The 25,095-nt window shown below is 40.0% G+C and overlaps 1 protein-coding gene across 1 annotated transcript in view; it reads left to right on the forward strand.

The window, feature by feature from the left end:
* The window catches only part of PLPP1 (phospholipid phosphatase 1), a 40,253-nt gene that overhangs the window by 12,060 nt on the left and 3,098 nt on the right, over window positions 1-25,095 (forward strand). Inside the window, exon 4 of the mRNA XM_009950571.2 lies at window positions 12,715-12,772. Within this exon, the coding sequence (XP_009948873.2) occupies window positions 12,715-12,772 (58 nt within the window). The remainder of the gene's footprint in view (window positions 1-12,714; window positions 12,773-25,095) is intronic.

Below are 25,095 nucleotides of genomic sequence, written 5' to 3' on the forward strand. Positions count from 1 at the left end.
AATTGTTAGACTGTACTAATATATTGTGTGGCAATGTTAACTGGTTGCTTCCAACTCATTTTGGTAGTCAGGAGTTGCTAATTCTACCTTCATTGCCTTTGTGCAGACAAGCATTGGTATTCCCTAGGTAGCAGGATCTGGAATCCAGGAGACATGCTTGACCAGGCCAGCCTGAACCTGGAAAAGGTCAGTCTTAACTGTGTCGGTAAACTTGGGAGTATCATCTGAAGCAAAGAATGAGTATTTCTTATTGCTTGAAAAATCCAATCTCAAAGACAGTAAATATGGCTTAAATAAAGGTTATGTCATTATTTTTTTTTTTGAGGTGGTTGGGAACTTAATAGGCTTTTCAGTTTTATAAAATTATTTCTACAAGCCCGTAAAAACTAAAAAACAAACAAAACCCCCCAAAAACCCCACCCAAACAAAAAAAACCCAAACAAATGAAAACTCCCAAGCCCCCCCAATAAAAACCAGCCCAAATTAAACAAAACCCTCCCCCAAAACAATAAAGAACCCCCCCCCCCCCAAGCTTATAATGTTGAAGAGTTGTAATTGAAAGAACATTTGAAATAGTCAGGTTTGGTTTTTTTTGTTTTTAGTTCTCAAACAATGTAGCAGGTGCTATATACAGCTTTACAGTATTTTTAGAACTTAATTTAGGATTATCCTGTCACTTTCGTGTATATATATATATCATGTTATAAACTTGGCAGCACAAACAGCACATTAAAGCCTTGTGTAAAGGTCAGGAATATTGAATGTGATACTATTTGAACTTAATTTTATCCACAAAAGGTTAAGAATAAAAGTAGCATGAAATATGCAGTATTACTACTGTGTCTGCTAAATAATTTCACAGGGACAATAGTATATTAAGGTGGAAATAAATAAGTTCTAGTTACTGCTGGTGCCTGTGTTGCCTCCCTAGAACTGCAAAATTTTAAAGCATATTTTCTTAAATTTTCTGGTTTTTAGAATCCCTTCCTGCAGTAATTCTGTAGGAAAAAATTGGGTTTGCGGTATCCGTACTCAATAAGGAATGTGAAACACAACTGTTACTAATGCTGTGTTGAACTTAACCTTTGAAACAAAAGGCTTTAATGTGTTTCTCTTCTCACATGTTCAGTGTACCTGCTTTGCTTGTTTTGCCATAGTGGTCACAAAAGTCTCTGAAACAGAAACTAATTGGGAGCCATCAATTTAGTGGGTAGAAGTTTAAGAATTAATTCAGATACGTGGCAATTGGATTATGAAGTTGGTTTTCATAGTTTTGGATTAACATAAATCTGTACTTTTAATACTGTATCTCAGAATGATTATTACCTGCCAATGATGGTGAAAAAAATTTTAAAAACCTCTCTAAAACGTCACCAGAAAACCTATTAAAACGTTTCAGAAATTTAGCTTCTCTTAAAAGCTAATGTTTTCTACCCCTTTGAATGTGCCATAGAGGTATCTTACAAAATTCTGAATCTTTGTCTTCTTAAATTTTCATTGAACCTTTTTTTTTACTGCTGAATTGATGTCTTCCCCACCATCCAATATTGTTAATGTCCACATCGTCTCGGAAGACTGTGAAGACCTTGTTGCAATGTCTGGCAAGAATGGCTTAAATACTTCTGGTATGTGTCTGGATGTTTAGAAGCTTTTGTGTGTATACAGGAGGAAACCTCTGGAGGTCATCTAGACCAGCCTCCAGTTTAAAGTGGAGGTAAGTAGAGTTTGCACAAAGCACTGTGCATCCTGATTTGTTCAAGAGCTCTGGAGGTGGAGATTCCACAGCCTGTTGGGAAAATCTGATCCTTCAGTACTCCTTGCCCTTTTTCTATCAGGAGGACCCTCTGTCTTCTTAGCATGGCTTTTCAAAGATTTCTCCTCAGCCTCATCATAGCATCATCTACCTTCTTCAGCACCACTGTATGGTCTCATGGACTTGCAAGTCCAGCTTTAAGTAATCATGGTTAGATCATCCTTGACTAGGTAGTATCTCTCTCCTCTAAACTTTACTAGTAGGCCTGAAGACCTGGGAGGCTGAAAAGATCTTTTAGGAAAACACTTGAAAACCTGAGGCAAAGAAGGTATCAAGTACCTCTAGCTTTTCTATTCCCTTTGCCACAGCATAGCCCACCCTATGAGTGGTGAGCTGTTCAGTGGTGGGCCTGTGTTATCCTTCTCTTTGTTCTGCTGCTGACCTACCAGTTGAACACCTTCACATTGCCCTTTGTATGCCTCACTAGCTCCAGCCTTGGCCTTCCTGATTACCTCTCTGCATGCTTGGGTGATGCTTCAGTGCTTCTCCTTAGTAGGCAGTCTATTTGTACCTCTCACTACTTTTTTCTATCTAAGCTCAGTCAGGTTTTGCTCACTGAATCAAGATGGCCTCTTGTTATTCCTGCTTGTTTTCCTCCACAAGGGGATGGAATCTCTTTGTCCTCTGAGGAGGTTGTCCCTGAAATCCTACAATGTCATGGTTACCACAACCAAGGCTGTTGCTGACATGTCCAACTAGTTCATCTTTGCTGAGTAGCAGATTAGCAGAGAACAATTTTCCTGTTAGGCCTGTCCAACAGCAGTGTCAATAAAGAAAGCTGTTGAATTGCTTGCGCCCTGCCATGTTGCCCTCCCATCAGACTTTAAGGCAGCTGAATTTCCCTAGGAGAAGCCTTTCTAGGTATGAGATGCCAGAGTTCCTATGCCTCCAGTCTCTAGAAATTTTACTCTGTACTTTGTTAGAGATGCCCAGTCTAGTGAGTGAATTCTAACATATCTTGGCTTGTCACCCCCTGCCTTTTATGTACAACAATTATTAAGCCCAAAAGGAAAACTTGGCAGTTTTTCCACGTTCTTCAGCCTTTGGCGAGACTTGAACCCTGGCCTCCAAACATCTAAGTGAGCTTCCTCATTGCTGAGCTTCTCTAATGACTTTGCATTTCCTTTTTATGCGTTTCCAGCTGTACCTTCTGGTGACTCAAAAGGAGAAGGGTCAATGTATGCTTTAATTTCTTGAACGCTTCAATTCACTAACTTTTACTCTGGAGGTTATTTACTGAGCTCTCATTTAAGGTAGGGATTAGGAGGACTTCCAGTCTTCCTGTCTCTTAAAGAGCTACTGTTGAGGGATTGTTGGTTTTTTTCTCTTCTTCTATTGAGACATATATGAGGGCTTTTTGTCTTATTCATATATAAGATCTACTCCAAACTGGATTTCATAAATGCCAGATGTGTCCCCTTGATTGAATTTTATTGTCCTTTTGGACTGCAACTGATTAAATCTGGGTGGAATTTCAAATCTGGGTAGTTGCTGGGTCCAGCTTTTTGGTTTGGTGGGGTTTTTTTGTGGGTGGTGTTCCTCCTCCCCCAAATATAATGAAACTTATAAAGTCTTCATGAATGCAGTTCAGAACTTTCTTTCACGTTTTTGAAACTGAAATATTGCCACTAGTTCCATAACAGAGCATTTTCAGTGTTGTACAAGGAGACCGCTCAGGCTTCTACTCCTGAAAGCGCAGAGGGCAATATTAATTTGACCAAAAAAATGCATATAGCAGACACCGACCCCCACGTTTTTTCATGCTCTTTAAAATGGAGAAAGCAGAGATATTACACACATGTAGCAATGTTCTAGAATCTAGGTAAACAAAACAGGTTTTTCCTTCCAGGCACTTGTAGTGCTTAATTATCGTGCTGCTGCTATGAGACACCAAACAGTTGCAGATGGGAAGGCGTAAGTGCAACATGTTCTTCCTTGAATAACACACTGCAGAGCTGGGAGTAGAGAGTAAAGGCTCAGATCTTTTCCAGAGGAAGGATGTGAGAATATAAGCCTAAACAGTCTTCTAACAATTAGCCCTTTAACCAAACAATTTCGGCTATGAAAGCCAAACTAACCAATTAAGTGTATTACGCATGTGCATATGTACAATGTCTTGTATAACCTCTGTTTCTGAGCAAATAGGTGGTGGTGCAGGTGATCTGCAAATGCGTGCTGATAGTGGATGTACTTAAAATGGTTGCCTTAATTCTCTTCTATAGGATATACTAAAAGGAATTTGCTGTTAAAACTTTGTGTAGCTGAAGTTTGAGTCATGTCATAAATCAGTTCTGAGGACATGCTTTAATTTTTTCAAATCAAATTAGAACAAAATATGTTTTTATTAATTGTTCCCAAAATCTATGTTGTCTCTTAACAGGTCACTTGAATATAGAGGAGGAATGGAGCAGTGGTTTGGGTATTCAGAAGATGAACTAGATGCCAGCATGTTCATTTAGGCTACTAGTGCCTCCTCTTGTAGTTACACTAAACTTGGTGGCAGTGTGGAGTACAGTTTGCTGATTTAGCTTTAACACTGGTTAAACTAATTCCCATCAGCACGCATTCTTGTACAGTGTGAAGTTGGGTTTTATTTGTTTGTTTGTGGTTTATTTGTTTGTTTGGTTTGGTTTTGGTTTTATTTCCCCCATGTCTTAATAGACTTGCATGTGTGCTAAAGGGCTCTGAATGTACCTGCTCAGGCTTCAAGAGTTTACTGCAAATTTTTCTTGGATGCAGTATTTATTGTATTTTAGCTGAGCAGTGTCGGTTTGTCACAATAAGGCAATCACTGACTTCTAAATATTTCTGTTAGATACCACTTTTTAGCTTTTTTACTGAGTATGGATGTTTGGGTGGGATCTGAAAGTTCAGAGTTCTGGGTTTGGAGGAACACTGAAAACCTGGTGACTAGTGAGATCCAAGAAACTGTCCTTTCTGGTTTATTTGTCAGGTCACTAAGCACATACACAAAAGTGAAACCTTTGAACCTGAAGTAGTAAATATTAAGCTATGTTGTACAAGTCTAGTTACTTCAGAGGCACTCTGTGCATTCTGAACTCCATTAGGCTCCAAAGCTGACTTGAGCAGCTAGCAGGGATGTGTATGTGAAACATTTTCTCCGAAGTTGAGTTTAACTTCGGATAGTTGAAGTTCTCTAGTTTCAGTCTGTCACTTTGTTCTGTTTGTGGTAGCAGATAATGCAGCTGTTAAGGTTCATTATTACAATTGTGCAGATTCATATTACAACTTGGATGTCTAAAGGAAAAAACGGTTCCCTGCTTCAGTTGATGTATTGCCCCTGTGCTGACTGCACTCAAAACAAGCTAAACTGTTTGTAGTCTGCCATTGCAAACTCAACAGAAATCTTCAAAGAAGTCTGTAGGAAATTAGCGCTGACTGTTTTGACCTTGATAATTTATTTCAACACAATTGCTAAGGTAGTGCCCTTTGCCAGTCATTTGCCAGGAGTTTTATTTCAGCTTTGTTTAAAACTCTTTTGCAGGTGGTACACATGCATGCTGGTGAGTGCAGTTAAATCACTTGGAGCAGTTCCCAGTAGCTAGGCACCTGTGCCAGAGGGCTGGTATGGGGCTAACCTGCATAACTTTGTTTTGAAGTTCAACCAAACTTTGAACCTCTTATGTTGTCTGTTCTATGCACACCTTCAAAACTGTGACTGTGTTCAAAATACAAAACCCCCAACAAATAAACAACCAACATTCATACATTGCTTCCATTTTGATGAAGACTTTTATTTTCCCCTGTTTCATTAGGTAGCCTTTGCGATTGGTTTGCATTGTAATTTTTAAACCTAAGACAAGAGACTGGACACTGGCTTCAGGTTAACCCATCTCTACTAAACAAACGTTCCTGTCTTTCCCTCTCCTTCCCCCTCTCTCTGGCCCCCTCACCTGTCTCTTAGTACTGGGAGTATTTCTATGATGAAGCATTATTTTGCAGTAAAATAACTTAGCTTGTATGAAATGTTCCAATACTTTATTTTGAGACTTCTTAAAGCTTGGTCAAAAATCAAACTCCACGTAATCATTGAAGCATAACTAAATGGATTATTTATCTACTCTGGCAGTTTGTAACAGCATCGTGAATTGGAAATTTCTGTAAGGCTCCTACAGACTTACTGACTCTGTGTTCGCGAGGGGCATGCTGGTATGTTGTTATGGCATTCTGATTATTTATGTTGCAGAGCTCTTTACCTCTGAAGTGCTCTGCAGTCTGAAATTTGTATGTTCAGGAGTTTTCATCAGAGGCTAATTTAGTAATTTTCACTTCTGAAAAGATATATACAAAAAAGCAAAACAAGACACTCAAAGGAGCTTGGGTACCAAAGCAATTGGAAGTGACGAATGGAAGGTCACATATATGTACTATTATTGAGATGGTGCAACTTTTTCCTTAAACATTGCTTCTCACCTTTCTGTCATTACCGTTATTCAGTATGTAATGTGGCTGGTTTGGAATCACTTCGTCTTAATGAAATGACTCACTTCTGAGAACTGGAGCTTAAGCAGGGCACCTACACTTAATTATACATGGAAGGAAAAAGCTGAAATGTAGTAGTGAATAAGAGTCTTGAAATATATAAACTTTAGAACCTGAATTAGCCCTTCTCAGTGATGACAGATAGCATTTTTTTTCATAACTGAAAATAAAACTCTTCACCCTTTAATGGTTTTCAGAAAAAGCCTGTCTGCTGTTTCAGTAGCATATCATGCTTAATGTTCATTAGAAGTCAAAATTTATAACTTGTGCTTAGCACACCCTGAAAATTATTTGGAAGCCAGCTGTGGCTAATCAAGCAGGTAGATGCATTTTCTCATTCTTGGCAGAATTTCACTGGAAAGCTTATGTCCAGGTTAATACAAGGGAAAAGTCTCTTAAAGTAAAACTTTGGATATGTGTGTAACTGTATATTGCTCCAACAGTACCCTATGAACTGAAATCCCCTTACTGCTGATGGTTCTCCTGCTGCTTCTCTTCCCTTTTCCCCTTTGTAAATTACAAAAATCTGTTGGGGGAAGGGTTCTGCACACTTGCCAATTGCTTTATGCCCAAAGCAGTTTCTTAAAGAGGGAATAACAATCAAATCCCTGATTTAAGAGGGATTATCTTTTTTTGTTTTCATTCCCTTTATGTAAAATGATAATAATGCTTCTGTGAGTCAGAACAGTATTATTTGGATAACTTGTGCAGACATGGTTAATGGACCAGAAGCCTGTAATCTGATGCATATGAGAGCAAACTATTAGTCTTTAGAAATGTTGGTTTGATTCACCCTTGCTGCTATTTTCACTTTTACTTTTTCCTGGGAGGGGATTATTAAGAAAGAGAAATTAACAAAGTCCTAATTTTTACCTTCTGTTGGAGGAGTCTAACTAGAAATCTAGTGGAAAGTTTAAACATTCCTTTTGTGTGATGAGGTAAATTGAGTAACAAAGTCTAAACTGACAAGAGAGAGCTTGCGTTATAGTGATTTTGCAATGTGCATGTGGAATGCCATAGCAGCATGCCAGTTAGTTGGACTTCTTGATACTGAGAGTTCAGAACTTACATGTTTGTGTATGGTATGAATGCCAAGAGTTAGTAACTTCCTGCTCTCTAGATGAAACTTTGGAATATTTGCAAGTTTAAGATGCAGGTTGACTGGAAAAAGTAGTAGGGGGATGAGGGTTTTTTTGTACTGGTTGTTTTACAGTGAAGTTTATTGCTCTAGTAACTGCTGGTACAAACTGCTGCTGACAGATGCAGAATAGCTGGATAATTTGTCATTGCCCAAGTAGATTGTTCCATCAGTGTGTAATACTCCTGTTTAAACATATAAAATTGACATGATACCTGCATACTTGGATGTCTTGTGAGAAAGTTCTTTAATTCCCAGAGAGGAGGGAAAAAAACAAACAGCCAATCATGCCAATGGGAATTTTTAGCAAGCTTCAAAGTCTCGGCAACCTAGCAGTGAAGACAAGCCTTGTAGTACTCATCACTGAGTAAAACAACTTCATGTTGATCCTGAGCTTGGGAAAATGTAACTTTATACCCCCATTTCTTGCACTGTCCATGGGGCTTGCTTCAAAAGGGGGGTGGGGGGGAAGGTGGTTAGAAGTTAGAAAAAGAATAACTATTTCTTCCTAGAATCTGCTGGATCTGCTTTATGTCAGTAGGATAAGCAGGGAGCTTTAATTTGTGTAAGATAAGCATAAGGTAAGATAGCCTATAAAAGGAAAAATGTGTGACTGCCTGCAAAAAAAAAAAAGGCATAGTCTCATGTGTGTGAAGTGTCAGCATTGGCAAAGTTTTCTCACTATCTGGCACTACTTAGAGAGTGAATCTACCCCCCACCCCAAATATCATTAGGGAATTGTGCAAGACACTTCCTAATAGTAAGTGTGATGTCAAAACATCTCTGTCAATAAGATTTTCCAGATGAGGATTACTGAATTGGAAAGACTCTTGACAGCTTTTTCTTTTCTGTAAGTGTAAAGCTTTGTACTCAAGTGTGGGTTTAACTACTGGCAGAGAGGGAAGAAAGTGGAAAAATTTGGAATACTGTCTTGTGAAAAAATGGGTTTCTGAGTAGTTGCTGATACTGTGAAATAGATGAACTGCTTGTGCATTTACTTAAACATTTCTTTGCAGTAATCACAGAAGCGCTTAATTTCAGAGTCCTCAAACCTTTCATCCCAAACTAATCTTCAAAGTTCTGCAAGTCTAGCGCTTGAGAAGAGAGCAGGTGCTGTGAAAACAAGTTGATTGCTGAATGCAGAGAAAATTGAAGAATATGGTGTTTCAGCTTAGGCATAGCACTAGCACCTTGTTAAACCATGTCCTCATGGCGCTGAAATTCTACGAATATTTTCCTGACAAGCATGTGGAGCTCTCTGGCTTCCTCAACACAGATGTGCTGAGCTGCGGCTCTGTCTGGTACTTATTCCCCTCCAGATCAATGGAATCGGTAACACGAATATCTGTGGAAGCTTTGAGTCAGACTTGGAGAACCCAGAGAACCTGAGGATAGAAAGGACTTGCTGGCTAATCCAGTGGGTGGTTTTACTTGCTTTGATGTGTGAGTGTGCATCGTGTTTTGCTGGGCCTCCTGTTTTTCTCTAGGGGATCAATCCGTAATTCGGTAGTTACATTGAGAAGGTGCCCTTATCATTCAGCCTCTGCCAGCTTTGTCACACCACAAGATAAACTTTCTTCTAGTTTATGCCTTTCTACTGGCAATTCTAACACTTTAATTTTTCACCATTTAGTGCTCCACTGTGCCATATGTGCTTAGCTATTTCCTAGTCTTGTGTTTCACTGAAGGTATTCATTTCCCTGTCAGACTCCTGCACTCTGCTTAAATGAGTCTGCTCATTCAGGTATCTTTACGAAGACATTATATGGAGACAAGACATCAGGCTTCATTTACTGAGCTGCAGTGTTCAGTAATTCACTTGTGAAATAATGTGCTTTATAAAATACTGCCAAGCAGAACTTACTACTTAAAAGTATGTGCTTTCTTGCAAGTGACAGTGTAAGACAAATGATCCTTTTATTTGCTGTGTGTTATGTTCCATTTTTATACTAATTAAAGAAATGATACCTTCTATCAGGCAAGTCCTGCTCCCTATGCTAAGTTGCCTTTGTGCATGGGAAGGAATAGAACTGAATGAAATGGTTGTCAGTGTCAAGTCCTGCAAGGCAATCTGTCTTAGACTTGCTTCTCTGGGATTAGAAATCCTAGCTAAAAGTACCAAGTGGTTCAGTTCAGTTATTTTTTGTAGTAAGTGTTTGCACTTTGATTATTTTTCCAGATAATTTAAAATTTTTCCAGATTTTAAAGGTAGTTTATATTGTTTTTAAAAATGCAGCTTACAATAACAAACTGTAGTCATTGTCATCAGTCTTATGGCAGCCTTTTCAAGAAAGTATAGCATCTTTACTTTTGTCTTTGTCATAAACCATGTGAAATTTGTGGCAAAACTAAGTTTCAAGAAAGCTAAACAGCCTTTAAATTACCTTGTTTTAAGACCTTTTTGAGATGTCCAGTTATACCATATATATTGGAAACTGAGAGTATACTTTAGACCTCAACTGAGACCTGAAACTGGTTTCGTGTTATTACTTAAGGCGTTCTTTTAACTTGGTAGTAATATATTGCCCAAGTGGAAATAATTAAAGCTTATGCTTTTTCCTGTTAACTGGAAGCCTTGTTTCTCCCGTTAGAAGTGATCTATGAGGTAGGTATTGATGGAGTAAAAGGCATGGATCTCTGCAAAGCTGTTCTTTTGATGTCAGACTGCCATTTTGGAAAGAATCAAAATAAGACTTTGCAGTTACCAACTCTTATTTCATGACACTACAGTTTCACTGGATACTGTTGTAGTTTTCATTTGAAAAAGATGTACTGAAATCTGATGTGCAAATTCCTACTTGGATGATTTAGGTTTTACTTTGCTAGTGAAAGGTGTAGGAATTTTGAGAGTTGTCTGTACCATTTTATTTATAAATGTATTTTCTTCTAATACTGCGTTCTTGGGAGTGGTAAAATGTTTTTTTTTTAATTAAAAATGTCTATGTTTTTGAAATGCTGGCTAATGGCAAGCCAGCACTTGCAGTGTGATTGCAAAGAAGCCTGCGTTGTGCAGCCGCTTGGCTGGTTTGATAAGACAGGATGTTCCCCTGGCTTTGGGAAGATGTTGTTTGTGTGCTGAGAAATTGTTGGGAAACTGTTCCGTTGTCAAACAAACTTAGGGTTTGAAAAGGCTTTAAGATTTTTAATTTTAAATATTTCTGGTTTTTAAAGAAAAGAGACAGCAGTATTGCCAAAGAAATTTCACTGGGATTGCACAATGTACAAGTTGGATCAATACTTTGTCCCAGTTGTATTTCTGGCAATACTTCATGTGCTAAGCACAGCATTTTCAGTCATGTACAGCGTACTTATCTATGGCTGAAAAGAATGCATTAAAATTTTGTAATCTTCAACTTGTAACATGACATTCTTAATGTTACATTGGGCTAATACATTCCTAAAACCAAGAATGTCAGTAGTCAATAACACCTTTAAAATGGTATAGGAATTCCAAAATAAACTTGAAAAATTGTATCTATTCCTTCAGTTGGCAACAAGTTGCCTTCAGGAATTGTAGGAAACATCATCTTACAGAGAACAGGAATAGCCTCAGAGTGGATAAAGTATTGGCATAGAAGCCAGGAATTTCTTACTTTGTGTCTTCTGTTCTGTAGAATAGCATGCTCTGCTTTCATGGTTCAAATGGCATGTTTGTCTGAAAGACAGCTCCTAAAAATGCTTACTGTATTTGCTTTCATAGTGGACTCTTGCCCCGAGCTGTTAACTGGTCAAGAGTTAGAGTACTAAAGTGGAGAAGGGATATCTAGCTAAAATGTAACCTTAATGTTTATTGTAAACATCTGAAGATAACACATTGTTGATAGTTTTTCTATTTAAGAAATTAATTGAAAAATATCTGTGGGGGTGTGTGTGAAAATATCTAGATACTTTTATATATATTCACACACACAAAAGTAATCTTACTCTTTTCCAGATTGCTTATTTAGTACTTCTGAGACAGAAAGCTATTGGCAGTGCTTTGAATCAACTCTTAACCAAGAGCTGTAAAACCTATGGAGGAAACTTACCTTACTGCACATCAGAGCTGCCTTCAGTATTCTTGAGAGCAGAAATGTTTCCCTTGACCAGAAGTTTCCCTGGCCTCAGGCTCTCTGCCATGCTGAAGCACCAAAACAGGGGCCTGCTGGATATGGTGGAGGGCAGTCTGGAGAGCTATGAAATTTTTTATTAAGTTGGCCTTGTTTGTGTATGCCAAACTCTTAAGCAAGGAGTGCTGTATTACAAATCTAAATGGCACAGAAGCCTGGCTGACACCGGGCTGATAGCCTGTGAAGCAGCACGGTTACAAGGCTCTGTGCATAAAATAGAAAAAATAGTTCAAATACAGTTTTTCATCTCTGTGCTTAAGACTGAATTAGGAATGTCTTTCCATTTTGCCCTCTCTTCTTGATGAAGAGGTGGGTGGGATTTGTTTTACAGCTGTGATACTCAGATCCTCACAGAAACCAGATGTGAAGGGGAGGACCTTGCTGAAGGCACCCTGGACAGCATCAGCTCTCACGTGCCTTCAGTCTGGACCTACTAGAAGCCTTTATGAGTTGAAGGCAATGTTGACACTCTTTAAATGAGATAGCCAAATATGAAGCTATTTGTACAAATGTTAGATGAGGTGACATCTTTTGCAGTTGGCTGACTGATGAACTGCCTTCCTGCCTTTCCCTCTGCCCTTCAATGACTCATGATTGTGTCTGTATGAATGAGTACATTTAGCAAAGGTATATGTATACGTGGTATGAACATCTACATATGAGTTGTTTAAGTACTGCCTCTGGTTAGGGGCAATTAATGTGTCATTTGTTCTCATACACATACTGTAGCTGTGAGATAAGTAATTTTAAAAATTGATAATGTTTACAGTATTGTGGCATTTACCAAGAAGATGAAACAAATACATTGCTGTAAAGGACACCTGATTCCCAGCTTTGAGTATATGTTCACTTGCAGTTCAAACTTCAGTCAAAGACAAGTAGTTACTACCTGATGTGGAGATCAACTTAATGCTGGAATAGGATAGCTGCTGAGTAGTGAAGTCTGTGCTGTTTGTCAAAAGCTGTTGTTGGACATGTGTGATGACTGTTGTGCCTAGATAGCCTCCTTAAAGAGGAGGCTTTAAAGTCTCCTTAAAAAGCATGGAGATGTTTGCGTTTTACCAGTTCACTTGCGTAAGATAAATTGGTATCACTGTAGACTGAATGTTGCAAAAGAAAAATAGTGAAATGTCTGCTCTCTTCTCTTCCAGACTATCGTTTTACTCTGGCCATTCTTCGTTCTCCATGTACTGCATGCTCTTCGTAGCAGTAAGTATGCTCTTTCCATCTAAATGGCAACAAAAAGTCCATTAGTTACGTAGTACAAAAATTGAAGTATTTACTTGACTGCTTTGCACAAGGGACATTGCTTTTGTAGGATGCTTGTCTGAGATGATTGAGGATTTCTTAGTAGGCGTTGGCCACTCATACTGCGACAAGAAGTTCCACATGCCTAAAAACACTTAATATGGTAGTCAGCTTGTGTGTCTTGTCTAAAATGAACCTTGTGACAAGTGGGTTTGGAAAATACGCTGCTACTTAAATTTAGTTATATTGAAAGCATTGCAAGCCATATAGAAATATTTAGTAAGATGTGCCTGACTTCATGAAATATGCAAAGCCTATTTAAAAAACCAAAAACCCTAAACTTAAACCCTGATCAAATGTGTGTGGGCCCGTAAGCACAAAATAGCAGATCAACTTGAATTTTTAAGTTCCTTTTAATTTTCTTGTATCTTTTAGAGGCGAGGAGGGGGAGTGAGGAAAGCAAGAGGACAGATCTGTCTGTGGAAGTAAATACTAATGATAAGATCAATTCACTAATGCTTCAATTGGAGCCTAGTATATTTCAGTTCAAATTGTTCCAAGTCATCTAGGGCAAACTTATCTTCACTCCTAGGATAAGCTTTGTGACATTGAAAGATTGACTTGGTTGTTCTCACCTGCTATTGATAACACAGAAGGTGTTAAACAACTTTTGTGCAATTTTGTTGTTAGTGTAGTTGTAAAATCAAGTTCTAGTCCTGGATGTAATTTGCTAACATAATACATACATGCCAGGATCTCCACAGAGCTCCTATTCAATTTGCCTTTTTGTCTTGATTGCGTTATTAATTTTTGTCACTGTCTCTTGGCAATAGGGTAACATCCACAGTGAGTGGACAGGTTATTCAAACTAAACTAAAAACCCTACAACCACATACAGAAAGGGGCGGCTCTGCAGTACGACATGGGTATTTTTAAACTTTATTTCAAAATGAAGCTTTTTCGGAAGCTCAGTGTTCAGTTTGGATCTATCATTGCAGTTTGTTTATGGCTAAAGCTGTTTAGTTCCTCTCTCCTCTTACCCGTCTTTATCTCATGTAAATACAAAGAGTTCATAAAAGTATTATGTCCTGGGCTTGACTAGAATATAGTGCAACTGCTATCTGTCAGCTGGTTGGTGTGTGGGTTTTTTTTTTTTTTAAAGTGTCTTTTCTTGCTTATTTTGAGTGGCAGTCTCCAAAGTTATATAGGACCACTTGTGATATGATTCCAAAACCAAAACCACTATTTCCATGGTACAGTGGAGCAATTACTGCTATATAGCGGCCTTCTACTTATGTGCTCCAGTGGGTTCAGCCATACCCTTCAGATCCAGCTTCTCCATGAGTGGTTTTGTTGAGCAACGTGAGAATGTGATACTGCCACCTCTCTGAAGCACTGACTTAGAGAAAAGAAAAAACTTGCTAGGTGTGTGGCAATGCATGTGTTTTTTAATGATGGACTACAGTCATTTGACTTTATCTGTCTGATGTTTTTACTTCTGTCACGTGTATCTGTAAGGAGAGTCCTGCTTGCTGTGGCCTGGGTTGATGGTGGTGGTCAGGAGGACTTCTCAGCTGGTACAAACTGAGAGAAAGGAGGTGCTATATTTCAGACCTTGCATCTGTTAATTAAAGCCTGTGTGTGCCCTGGCTGCCTGCCTCTTCCTCCCCACCCCCCTTCGCTGTAATGCCAAGATCATCTTTAATTGAATACAGTGTGATAGAAGATGTGCTCAACAGCTTGGACTTCAGCCGTTGTTTGTTTAACCTACTAGGATTTGAAAAAAAATGCAGCCTTTGGCAAGAAAGTCAAGAATTCTTTGTTTTGAAGATACTAACTTCATGTGGGTTGAATAATGCTTCTGTAGCTGCCTGTGGCATGTTTTTTTGAATCCATGCAAAAGAGCTTGTGTATTCCTGAACAGGCAACTATGAACCTTACCTGTCCTGGGGCTTTGTGTTTGTGTATGTGAGCTTCGCCCTTAGCAAGCTTTTGCGTGGGGCAGAGGTGAGACAGTGGAAGTCAAATCCATCCTCTGCATGCCACTTTGAAATGCTGTAAATCCAGAGCTTGTCAGTCCCAGTTCAAGCAATGACCTAAAACTTGTGGCTTAGCATGCTGCTACAGAAACTGCCCTTGTGTTCATTCAGTTCAATAGTAACTGCAAGACGGTTACTTTAGTGGCTTCCTTAGCTCCCTTGACCTAGAAGGATGTGAGTGGCTTTCATAAATGCCACATTAACAATAAGCATTTCATTGGGGATCAGTTTGTTATTCAGTAAACTTGTCAATGAGTAGCCAGAACCCTGGCTGGAGGAGAAGGTGTTCTTCATTTATTCCTGCACCCCAGTTTCTTGTCTCTGGCTGAGTACAAATAAGAGGCTTTGGAGATTATACTTCTGCTTTCTTCTGTCCTGTAATAAGATTATTAACCCAGAAACTGTTGGGAGGCCTTCATAGGGACATCTGAAGAAGGTTAATGACTCTGTGCAGGATAGTTTTATTAACACAGCATTACTGCATACCAACCTTTGCACCGAATGTGGTCTTTTTAATTTAAAAAAATCTCAAAGTACAGATGTCTTCAAGCAGACAGCTGCTGTGGGAAGGTGAGGAAGATGGCTTTTTAACCCTTCCCCTTGCCCACGTGGCAAGGCAGAGTGCTGCCACTGGCTCTAAACCAAACCTACGGCACTTGATAACCTGTTTAAGTGAACTCTGATGCTGGTTTCATCTGCTCTTTGCACATTCGCTCCAGCCATGGACTGAGTCATTGGCAGGGCAGGACCGTTAACATGTGGTGTTACTGACAGGCAGTATTAATGAGAACCAGACACTAGCATGCTGGTTTCTGGAGAGACTGGAGGAGTGTCCCATGTGTGCATACTGCAGAAAGTACACTCTTAAATGTTACTTGCTGAACACATGTACAGTGTCAGGTTATGCATTACAAAAATGAAGGAGCACTTTGGGGGAGTCAAAGGGGAAATTCTCTGCCACAGGCAGCACGAACACTGCAACTGTGAAATGAGAGATGCCTGAAGTGTGTGGCTTAAATAAAGACACCTTGCAAAATACTAGGCAAAGTAATGAAATACTTCTGCAGCTTCAGTTACTTAAAGGAGAATTGCTGAATTACAAACATGTTAAATTGTAGCCTTTTTAAATTGTGTGATGGATTAAAAACATGAGGTGGTCATCAGATTAAAATGTTTTTTGATGCTTTAAACCTTTGGTGACATGAGAAATTCCCTAAGTCTCAGTGGGAAGGCATGTGAGTTCTGACTATGTGACTTTGCTGATATCGGGAGAAAAAAACCCTGCAATTTTGAACATAATCCTGTGCTGCCTGTCCCACATCGTAGTGAGGGCAGTACATGGAAACACCTGACAGCTAAGGCGCCGTATTTGATGTGAAGGAAGTTGTTGACAAAACCTGTAAGCTGTAGGTGCTGCTCGGTGGGTGTTTCATCTCTTAGGGATGTTGTGACTTCAATGTCTTCATATTCTGGGGGCTTCATTACCCTCAAAGCAGGGGTTTTGTCTAGATGGTCTCTTATTTTCTTGCTTCAGGAGCATGTAGAAGAACATCTGTTATTTAGTTCAGAAGGAAGGATAGAAGCTGAAAAGCTTAACATTCCAAATTGAAAATCCATAACTTGAATTTAAAAAGAGATAAAGAAACTGGAAAGAATGTCATGCCATATGAGCTGTTCAAAATGAATAGTTTAAGCACGCACATACCTGGGAATTTGAAGCATTTCTCCTTAGTTTGTCTTTTGGTTTGTGGGACAGTGTTGGGAGAGCAGAACTTCACTTCAGGAATGGAAATACTTACTTGGTATGTAATTTCGGCTCGTGTCTTTCTGGGAGGACACAAATAACCTTTGTTCCCCCCAGCATTTACAGTTACATAATATTGTCTTAGGTTCCTTACAGGAACAGCGTTCACCTTCTGTGCATGTGGCAGTCAAGCTTTTAAAGGTTATCTAAATAAAAGGAACGAGTCAGTGATACCATATCAACTTAAATGCTTCCGTAATTGATAGCAGCTTTATTAAGCTAGACCCTGCTTAAAGCCTTTCATGGCAAACTATAATGAATCTGCGTTTTGTTACCGTGTTTGAATTGTCAGTGTACTTAATGTGCAAAATCTCTGCTTGAACTGGTCTCATGTAGCTTGCTGTATGTAACTACCTGGCATTAAAACAGCAGCAAGGGCAGTGCCTACTGCAGGTCACTGTGGCACCTGCTATTGAGAAAGGAGGTTTGCTCATCTGCAGACTGCTTTAATTCTGTTTCATAAAATGTTTACTTAAGTTCTAAGAGATTGATAATACAATAGAAATGTGTGGGTTTTGAATAACCTTAGGGAGTGTTAAATAGTTTATATAATCTACCTGTTTAAAAAAGCAATGCATCACTTATAATTCTTACAGCATAGAGATTGCTGCTGCTTTTTCAACTGGATGTTATGCTGCCATGTACCTGTAAAAAAAAAGCTGTTGTGTGTAGCTGGGGCAGTTTAAGGCCTGGGTAATCTGCTTGCAGATTGTTGGGCCACAAAGCTGTGGTGGAGAATGTATTTTGAGATTCATTTGGCCAAGCTTGGTGGGTCAGAGCTTTGGGTCTAGACAGAGCTGTTACCTTAGGATGTCTTTGCCAACCACAGCTTCATGTAGAAAGAAACTAGAGGGAGTTAAAGCTGCAACAGTATGTGGGAACCCAGTGACCTGGTAACAGGTGCTGGATCCCAAATGGTCTCTGTCATCCCCTCCCCCTGCTCCTACTTTCCTTTCATAGTTAAACAGCTGGCATGATCTCTTATGGATCAACAAAACCATTTTATCTTGGCTTGGAGAACGGGAGGGCGAGTGTAGTTGAACACCTCTTCTACCAGCGTCCACACGACCAAACTAGCACCCTTCCACTAGAGGGGGAGATGCTGCACTTAACCAGAATTTTTTTTGCATCTGCTCTCATGTCTGAAAGCTATTGTAAATTAAAATGCTAAATGCATGCCGTCTTCAGTAGTGGGAATGTCCCCACTGCAACTGTTGGGAGTTGGCAGAAATGAGCACAGCCCTGAGGATCAGGTTGCTGTAATGGAGTCGCTCTTGGCTGAGTTGGCCTGGGCACCTCCCTGCCTGCACCTCACCCGGGATGAAGAACAGGGCTGCAGAAGCCCAGCCAAGCTGCCCTGTTATTCTGGGGATGGCAATGTGTTTGTGTTGCTTAGACTTGGGACGAAAGGGGATGATGAATCTTTGCATGGTGTAACTTGAGCCGCTTTCAAGCTTTCCCACAGTTCATTAGGAGAGAACATCTTGTGTGTCCAAGGACGTGGGGAGTTACAGACGAGAATGGCAGGGTGACTGGTATTCCAGTGACCTGGGCTGACAGCCGTCTTGTGCAGACAGATCATAGGCTAAATAAACACAAGCGAAAGCAGTGTTCAGGCCGCTGTTTGTGCTCTTACTCCTGAATGTGCCAATCAAGCTTTGCTCTCGAAATCTCTTACTTTAGTTGTTTGTGTTGGGATTTGAGGTTGTGTGAAACAGTACCCAAGAAAGAGCCTTGGAGCCTTTAACACAGTATTTTAGGTATGTTTGTTTGCATGGCAGCATTTCTTTCCCAAGCGCTACTGACTAGAGCTACAGAACGGTCCTTAATATGTTCCTGCCCACATGAAAGTTGAGGAATACCTAGTCTTCAAAAACTAATGAAAAGACATTCGTTACTAAAAATGTTTTGTTTGGCTGTAACTGTGAGTACTACCAAGTATCTCACTTGAAGCAGAGATGAAAAAATAAAGGGTAACTAGTCTTCACGCTGTGAGGCTCAAGTATAGAGATGGTTGTGGTTCCGCTTGTATGCGCTCTTAGTATTCTTTTAATATTGGTATTTAGACTTTTTAATAGTAAGTAAACAAAGCAAAACAACTTCTCCATAGTTTGCTTGTGAGTTAGGGCTGTCAGTAGTGATGAGATTATTGTGAATTGGCTGAAATTGTGACTTAGCTGAAAGCAATACCTCGCTGTGCTTATGTTCTTCTAGCAAAGGCAAGGCTTCTGTAACTTAGTAGACGCAACAGAAAAATAGTTACCCCAAGTAGAAGGCACACACTTAGGTTTTTTTCTCATCAGAGAAGAGCCAATTATTAGCACATGCAGTGGAATAAAATGTTATCGTTTATCCTGCTTTATGGTAAAATGATGTCAATAAACAATTATTTCTGCAATGTACAGCCAAGTTGAGGCTGGAGGATTAAAACCCCCAAAAAACATTACTTGTCCAGTGGGAAATGTCTGTACAGAATAGATTGATTGTACTTTTGATATTGAATTGAGAGCTGGGCTATGACTGGTAACAGACAGGGTTTTTTCCCATTGCATAGGAGGCAGCTCTTGCACATCAATTGCCTTTTGACAGCAGCACGCTGCTATCTTAGAGAGGCCAGGCTAGTGTATATTCTGCCTTTTCTGCCTAGTCTGGTCTTTTTTTCCCCTTAATTCAGCTGTGCAGTGGATCCATTCCCTGTACCAGCTCACCATAGGGCTCTTCAAATATCAGAGCTGGCACAGGGGAGTCAGCAGGAATACATCCTTAGAGTAAAAGGGATAACCATCCCTTTGAACAGCAGCCCAGATAGACCTCCACCCTGAAGTAACTGCAGACCTGTATCCTTTTCCTTCACTGGAAGGTGAAAAATTAATTCTGAAATGTTGCTTCCTTTTTCTGCCCAGTCGAAATGAAACTCAAGAACAGATAATACTGCAGATATACCAGGGATCATAAATATGTATTTGTTAAGAAAAGGAGATCTCATTAAAAAGGCAAAATAAACTTTGACATCTAAGTTGCTTTTTTCTTAATTTTTTTTTAAGAACCCCAGCTCATGACTCATGAATCCTGCTACATCTCTGTAACGTTTTTATAGTATAAAACTCTGGTGGATGTGAGCTCTTTGGATGTGAGACTTTTGTGTTTGAAATTAAATAGGACAGGCATTATCCATATTAACCTCAAGCTTCACATGAAACAAACTGCACGTTGATTTCTGGTTTGCAGGCAGTGTCTTGTTGGTTGATGCCTAGAGATCTGTGTTTATTCATAGATACAGTGCTTACAGGTATAAAACAAGCTGTTGCACTTGTATGTAATATTTGCATAAACACAAGATTGTATATGATGGGTTATTTCTCAGCACATCTTGTGGCTCTTGGCTGTTGTTTTGTGCTCAGAACTGAAATTTTTAAATGGCTTCCTGGATTTCTTAACACTTCCTTGAATTCCAGAGTTTGTGCTAGCTGAAATGCAATTAATAGCTTTTATACAAAGGAATCTCTAAAGTGTCCTGTAATGTGCAGAAAGGGAAGACCTACTTTGCAAAGTTCACAAAAGAAGTAGAAAGCTTGGAAGACTTCTGAAAGGGCTTTTTTTTCCTCCCCTGTTACCTAGTCTAAGCAGGACAGAGGTGTCTTGGTCTGTACTGCTGGATTGTTGAGCAGGACCGGATCAGGGAGATGGCAGATCATCCATGTGACTAAATGCTTGTTTTCTCTAGCTTTATAGCATTATGCAAGAGTCCAGGGTGAATGTCTCAGCTCTTTCATTCTCTTGGAGGATCTTGTTTGAATAACTGCTTGTATCAAAGACACTCAGGTGCAAACTGTGTCTTGTAGAAGTGTGTAGTACTGTGGTTACTGGAGTCCCCTCTCCTCACAGATGCTTATTCACTTGATGGGGTTGGAGGGTTGATAAGTTACTTGGACGCTCTGTGCATCTGCTCACCTCCCTAATGGAAGACTTCACAGTCTCGGGAGTGGGAGGATATCCTTGGGATATCACAGAAATGGAATTTTCCTACCCTACGGTTGTGCCTGGACTCTCAGCCTTTATTCCTAACCCCAGGTCTCCTGGAGAATTTTGCCCCATCTCTTACATTAGTTACTCTGAGGCTGGATTTTCTGAAGACTTTCAAACACTGGTGCCTCCTGTGCTTTCCCTTCTCCCGTCCACCGCTGCCTCATTAACAAAACCACCAAAACACAGCACCTCCATATCCCCTCCCTCCACCCCAGAAATCCCAAAGCCAACCACATACATGTGTACACAGTTGAGGTGGCTTACGTATTACTGTTTCGGAGTTTCTTGGTTTGGGAAGAATCCTTATGGTGGATTTCCACAGCACTGGTTACTGTTTGTGGCTCTTGGGACTTTTTGGGTCAGCATGCTTGCTTCGAAGTATGAGCTTTTCTAACTGTAGTCAGTGGATCCAAATCCTAATTATGACTGCAGTAGGATCTTGTGCCTGTTAAAAGCAAAACAGTAATGCCGTAGGGCTTTTTCTTAATGCTCGGGCAGATATGAAACCAAAGTTAGACATCACTAATGATAAATGCTAAGTAAAATAAAAGCCACTTAATTGCTTTCTCCCAGAACTTACATTGACTGCTATGGTCTCTAAGTAGGGCTTATTTCATAAGAAAACTTGACGTTTGGCACCTTTATTTCTTCTCCAGACTCTTACTACTTGTACTCAGACAAATTGAGGAGTGTTTGCATTTTGCTGTGTCTGTAGCAAAACCATATCCTCTCTCTGTTTTGCTATTAAGTGCATGATCCTGTGAGTGTATTAGCATTGAGGAGACAAAAATAAGAGGGAGAACAGGTACATCTCGGAAGGGAAGGTATGCTTTTCTTCCTTAGGACAGAACAGGACACCTGTAAGAAACGTGATTACTGGGGCCTTTTGATATCAGGAAACGTAAAATTCTATGAAGAAAACCCCTTGTCAAAAAGTGACAGAAGAAATCAGTTGGTACAAATAAAACTCTTCCTGGGTAGGGGAAACCCCCCAAAAACTTTCTTCCTTTTGACTTGCATTCTTGGAGGACTGAAAGCGCAGGAGGATTTCCCATACCTTAATAGGTAAAACATTTTGCAGTACAGAATTCATGTGTAATGGGGTTTTGGAAAAGAGCTGAGAAGTTATTGAATGAAAAATGACTGAGGAGTTAAGTATTTAAACAAAACAATCTGAAATACGATCTCAGTTAGTGTAGTGAGTAGGTTTGGTAGATTTTAAAGAATTTTGTGCCCTTAATGTGAGGCTATGAGACCTTAGTTAGAAGTTTTCTCGTGAAGCCACATGGTTACACCTCTAGAAGTCCATCTAAGAAATCAAAGTCACTGTAACCTTAAAATTAGGTAGGCAGGCATGTGTGTATGTATATTAATACTGCTTTGGTGGAAAAGCAAATACTTGAAAGCTATGCTAGAAATGTTAAGAGTAGCAAATAATTCTCGAGTTGCAGAGACCCTTCCATTCATGTCTGTGGCTTCTTGCAAGAAGCCACAAAGTGGCTGTGAGTTTCTCTTCATTCCTGTGCATATTTTTAGAAATGAAGGACTAGACCGTAGATTAAGAAGAAACTTGTATTCAGGATGTGTGTGGTGTAGAGAACATATTTTCATTATAGAGTAAGCATTGGCTAGTAGGGGAAAAAAAAGTTGGAGATTATTTAATCCCATTACAAGAAAGTTTCGATGAAATCTGTATGTGCACTTTAAAAAGAACAAGCAGAACGTGAGAAACAGCAGGGTGGAGGGGTGAAGAGACATGGAAATAGGCAATCAGACGGATGCTCAGAAATGGGATAGCAGGAAGCCAGCACAGTCCAATAGCTATCACTGACAGAGCACCTTGCCACCCGAGCAGCTCTGGATGCTCCTGCTGTGTTCATCGCCTCATAGATGTATTTCTCAGCACAAGCAAAGTTCTGGTAAAGGGCATTATGGTAGTATTAACCAGATGATGTTTCCTAAAGTTCCTGCTGCTTCTGTAGATTACAAGTTTTACTTGTAAAGCTTATTCCTTTCTAGCAAAGACACTTGGGTGGGGAGACAGGCAGGGATTTGCTTGTTTCCCTTCTTCAAGCCTGTGCTGTGAACGACTTCAAAGAGGAGCAGAAGAACCCGAGGCATGCTGTGCGTATGGGGAGGGGTTCTGTAAATAGTCTGAAGTCATTGCCCTCTGTTAGTCAACAAGGTCAAAATAGAGTAAGTGTTAATGCAGCATAACACCAGGACATCTCTATGTTGTGCATATAACGCCATACAAGGAGTAATACTATATATAGGACTCTTGGGCATACTTCTGGTATCAACCTTGGTTTGTATTTAATGGAAATAAAGCAAAAGCTCCTTCCTCTCTTCGGCTGCTCTGTTTTCCTGTGTGGTCCTGCTGGCCTGCTTCAGCCCAGACATGTCACTGTTGTCTTTCAAAGAGTGAGTCACAGTACTGGGAAGAGTCTTTGTGGGGGAACATGACTGCCTGAGCCTATTAAAAGCAGTGTCAGTTTGAAGTCACCTGCTTATAAATAACATGGAGCTTGCCATTGCAGCAGCTGGTTAATAAGTGATTACTCTCAACTGAACAACAACAAAAAAGGGGGGGTGGGTGAGAGAAAAAAAACCTCAACAGTTGTAACCAGAAGGGCAGCTGCTGCTTCTGAAATTAAACACAGCAGTGATCAGTCACACTGACACTTATCTGTGGTTTGGTTTCTCACCCTTCTCACACCTAGTTTTAGAATAATATAAATCCATCCGCTGGTAGAAGGCACACAAAGGGCTTTGGGCATTTCCTGTACAGCTACTGGAGCTGGTGGTGTGAGGAAGCACCTAGAATTGATGAAGCCCATAGCCAACGGCCTGTGTTCCGCAGGTGATAAAGCAGCTCCGGATCTGACTGCAGATTACTCTTTTTAATATGGAAATCAAGTCTACACATAGATGTTAAATCTAAGTTTCTTGTTTGATGCTTTGTAAAGCAGAAAGAAAATCTGAATACATGCTGCTTAAGGGAGGTTCAAAGTGTGTTTTACTGGTCATTTGGTGTTGTGGGCTGGCATCTTTCCAAGTTTGCTTTTTGTGTGGCTTGCCTCATTTCCTTCCTCTGTTCAGAAGCAAACCTGGCTTCCTACCTATCTGCAGTTGCATAACCCTTTTTTCTTTCTAATACAACTATACATCTTTGCCAACGACCAGAAATGCTTACATGGAAAAAACCTTATTACAGCAAGGTATTTTTAGCTGTCTTAAGCAGAATTTAGTGGGAATAGGGAAAGAGGAAAGAACAGCCAGTACTGAATCATCAGCCAGCTCTTTTTACACTACCAATATGTGCTGCTTGGACCCACCTCTGCTCCATTTGGCACTGGGGTAGTGTTCTGGTCTACTGTTGGTAAATCCATACATCGTATTAAGATAAGACCATTAAAGTACTTTTTGTTAAAAGAACTGTGTGACAGCTAATATTTGACATGGCTAAACAGTATTTTCCCTAGTGGTGAAATTAAGGTCCCCAGAAATATGCAGTGCCCACCACTGGGCAGGGGAGGAGGTAGAGTTATTTTCCAGTTTAGGCTTAGCTGTAGCTTCTTCAGAATCTGATTTCACCCTGACCTTGCTATTAAAGAAAACCGGTTATGGCTAGGGTTGATCTTTTTGATGCTCCATTTATAGCTAAAAAAGTTAGCATGCCAAAATTATGATGTAAGGTGCTCAGCAAAACCAACCAACCTAACACACCCCAAATGTTTAACTTTGGAAAGTAGCACCTTTGCATCTACAGTGCGTGCTCTGTGCCTGTGTTTACATTGTAAATGTAATGCTTCTAAAAGGTAGCCATGACTTTTTGAAGTTGGCAGTGGAGGGAGTTACCAGAAGTTTAGTGTGCTGTCTTAGTGCCTGAAAGCCTGTGTTTTAGTTAGCTTCTACGATTTCGCAAGACTGTCAATTAAGGTTTTGTACTGGACCTGAAGTTCCTAGATGGTGCTGAAAAGATATACTTGAAATGTTAAATATAACTTCCAACTGTATTGTTCCTCTCCATAAATATGGTAGCTATGGTGCCTCTTTTGGTGACAAGAGCAAGTCCAGAATAAATTCAATTATGTGTACAGGGTGGGTTTAGAGAAGCTCCTTTTATAGCTGAAGTAAGAGGTCTCTGGGCTAGACAGAGGAGGAGACAACAGCAGGTCTTAGCTTAGATAGGAAAATAATAGAGCTAAATACTGTGAATTTGAGAACACATCAAAAGCACAGATATACACGACACAGAGCTGAGGGGAGAGAAAAAGCATGGGAACTACACATACCCACTTGCTTGCCAGAGTGGTCACATGGTGAATATGCAGCTAAAAAGGACTAGGAAGAGGATGGAGCCCAGTGAAATACAGCAGTGGCAACTGAGGAACGTGATCCTCAGACATTGC

This window comes from Leptosomus discolor, chromosome Z (genome assembly GCF_034619465.1).
Source record: "Leptosomus discolor isolate bLepDis1 chromosome Z, bLepDis1.hap2, whole genome shotgun sequence".
Classification (NCBI taxonomy): domain Eukaryota; kingdom Metazoa; phylum Chordata; class Aves; order Leptosomiformes; family Leptosomidae; genus Leptosomus; species Leptosomus discolor.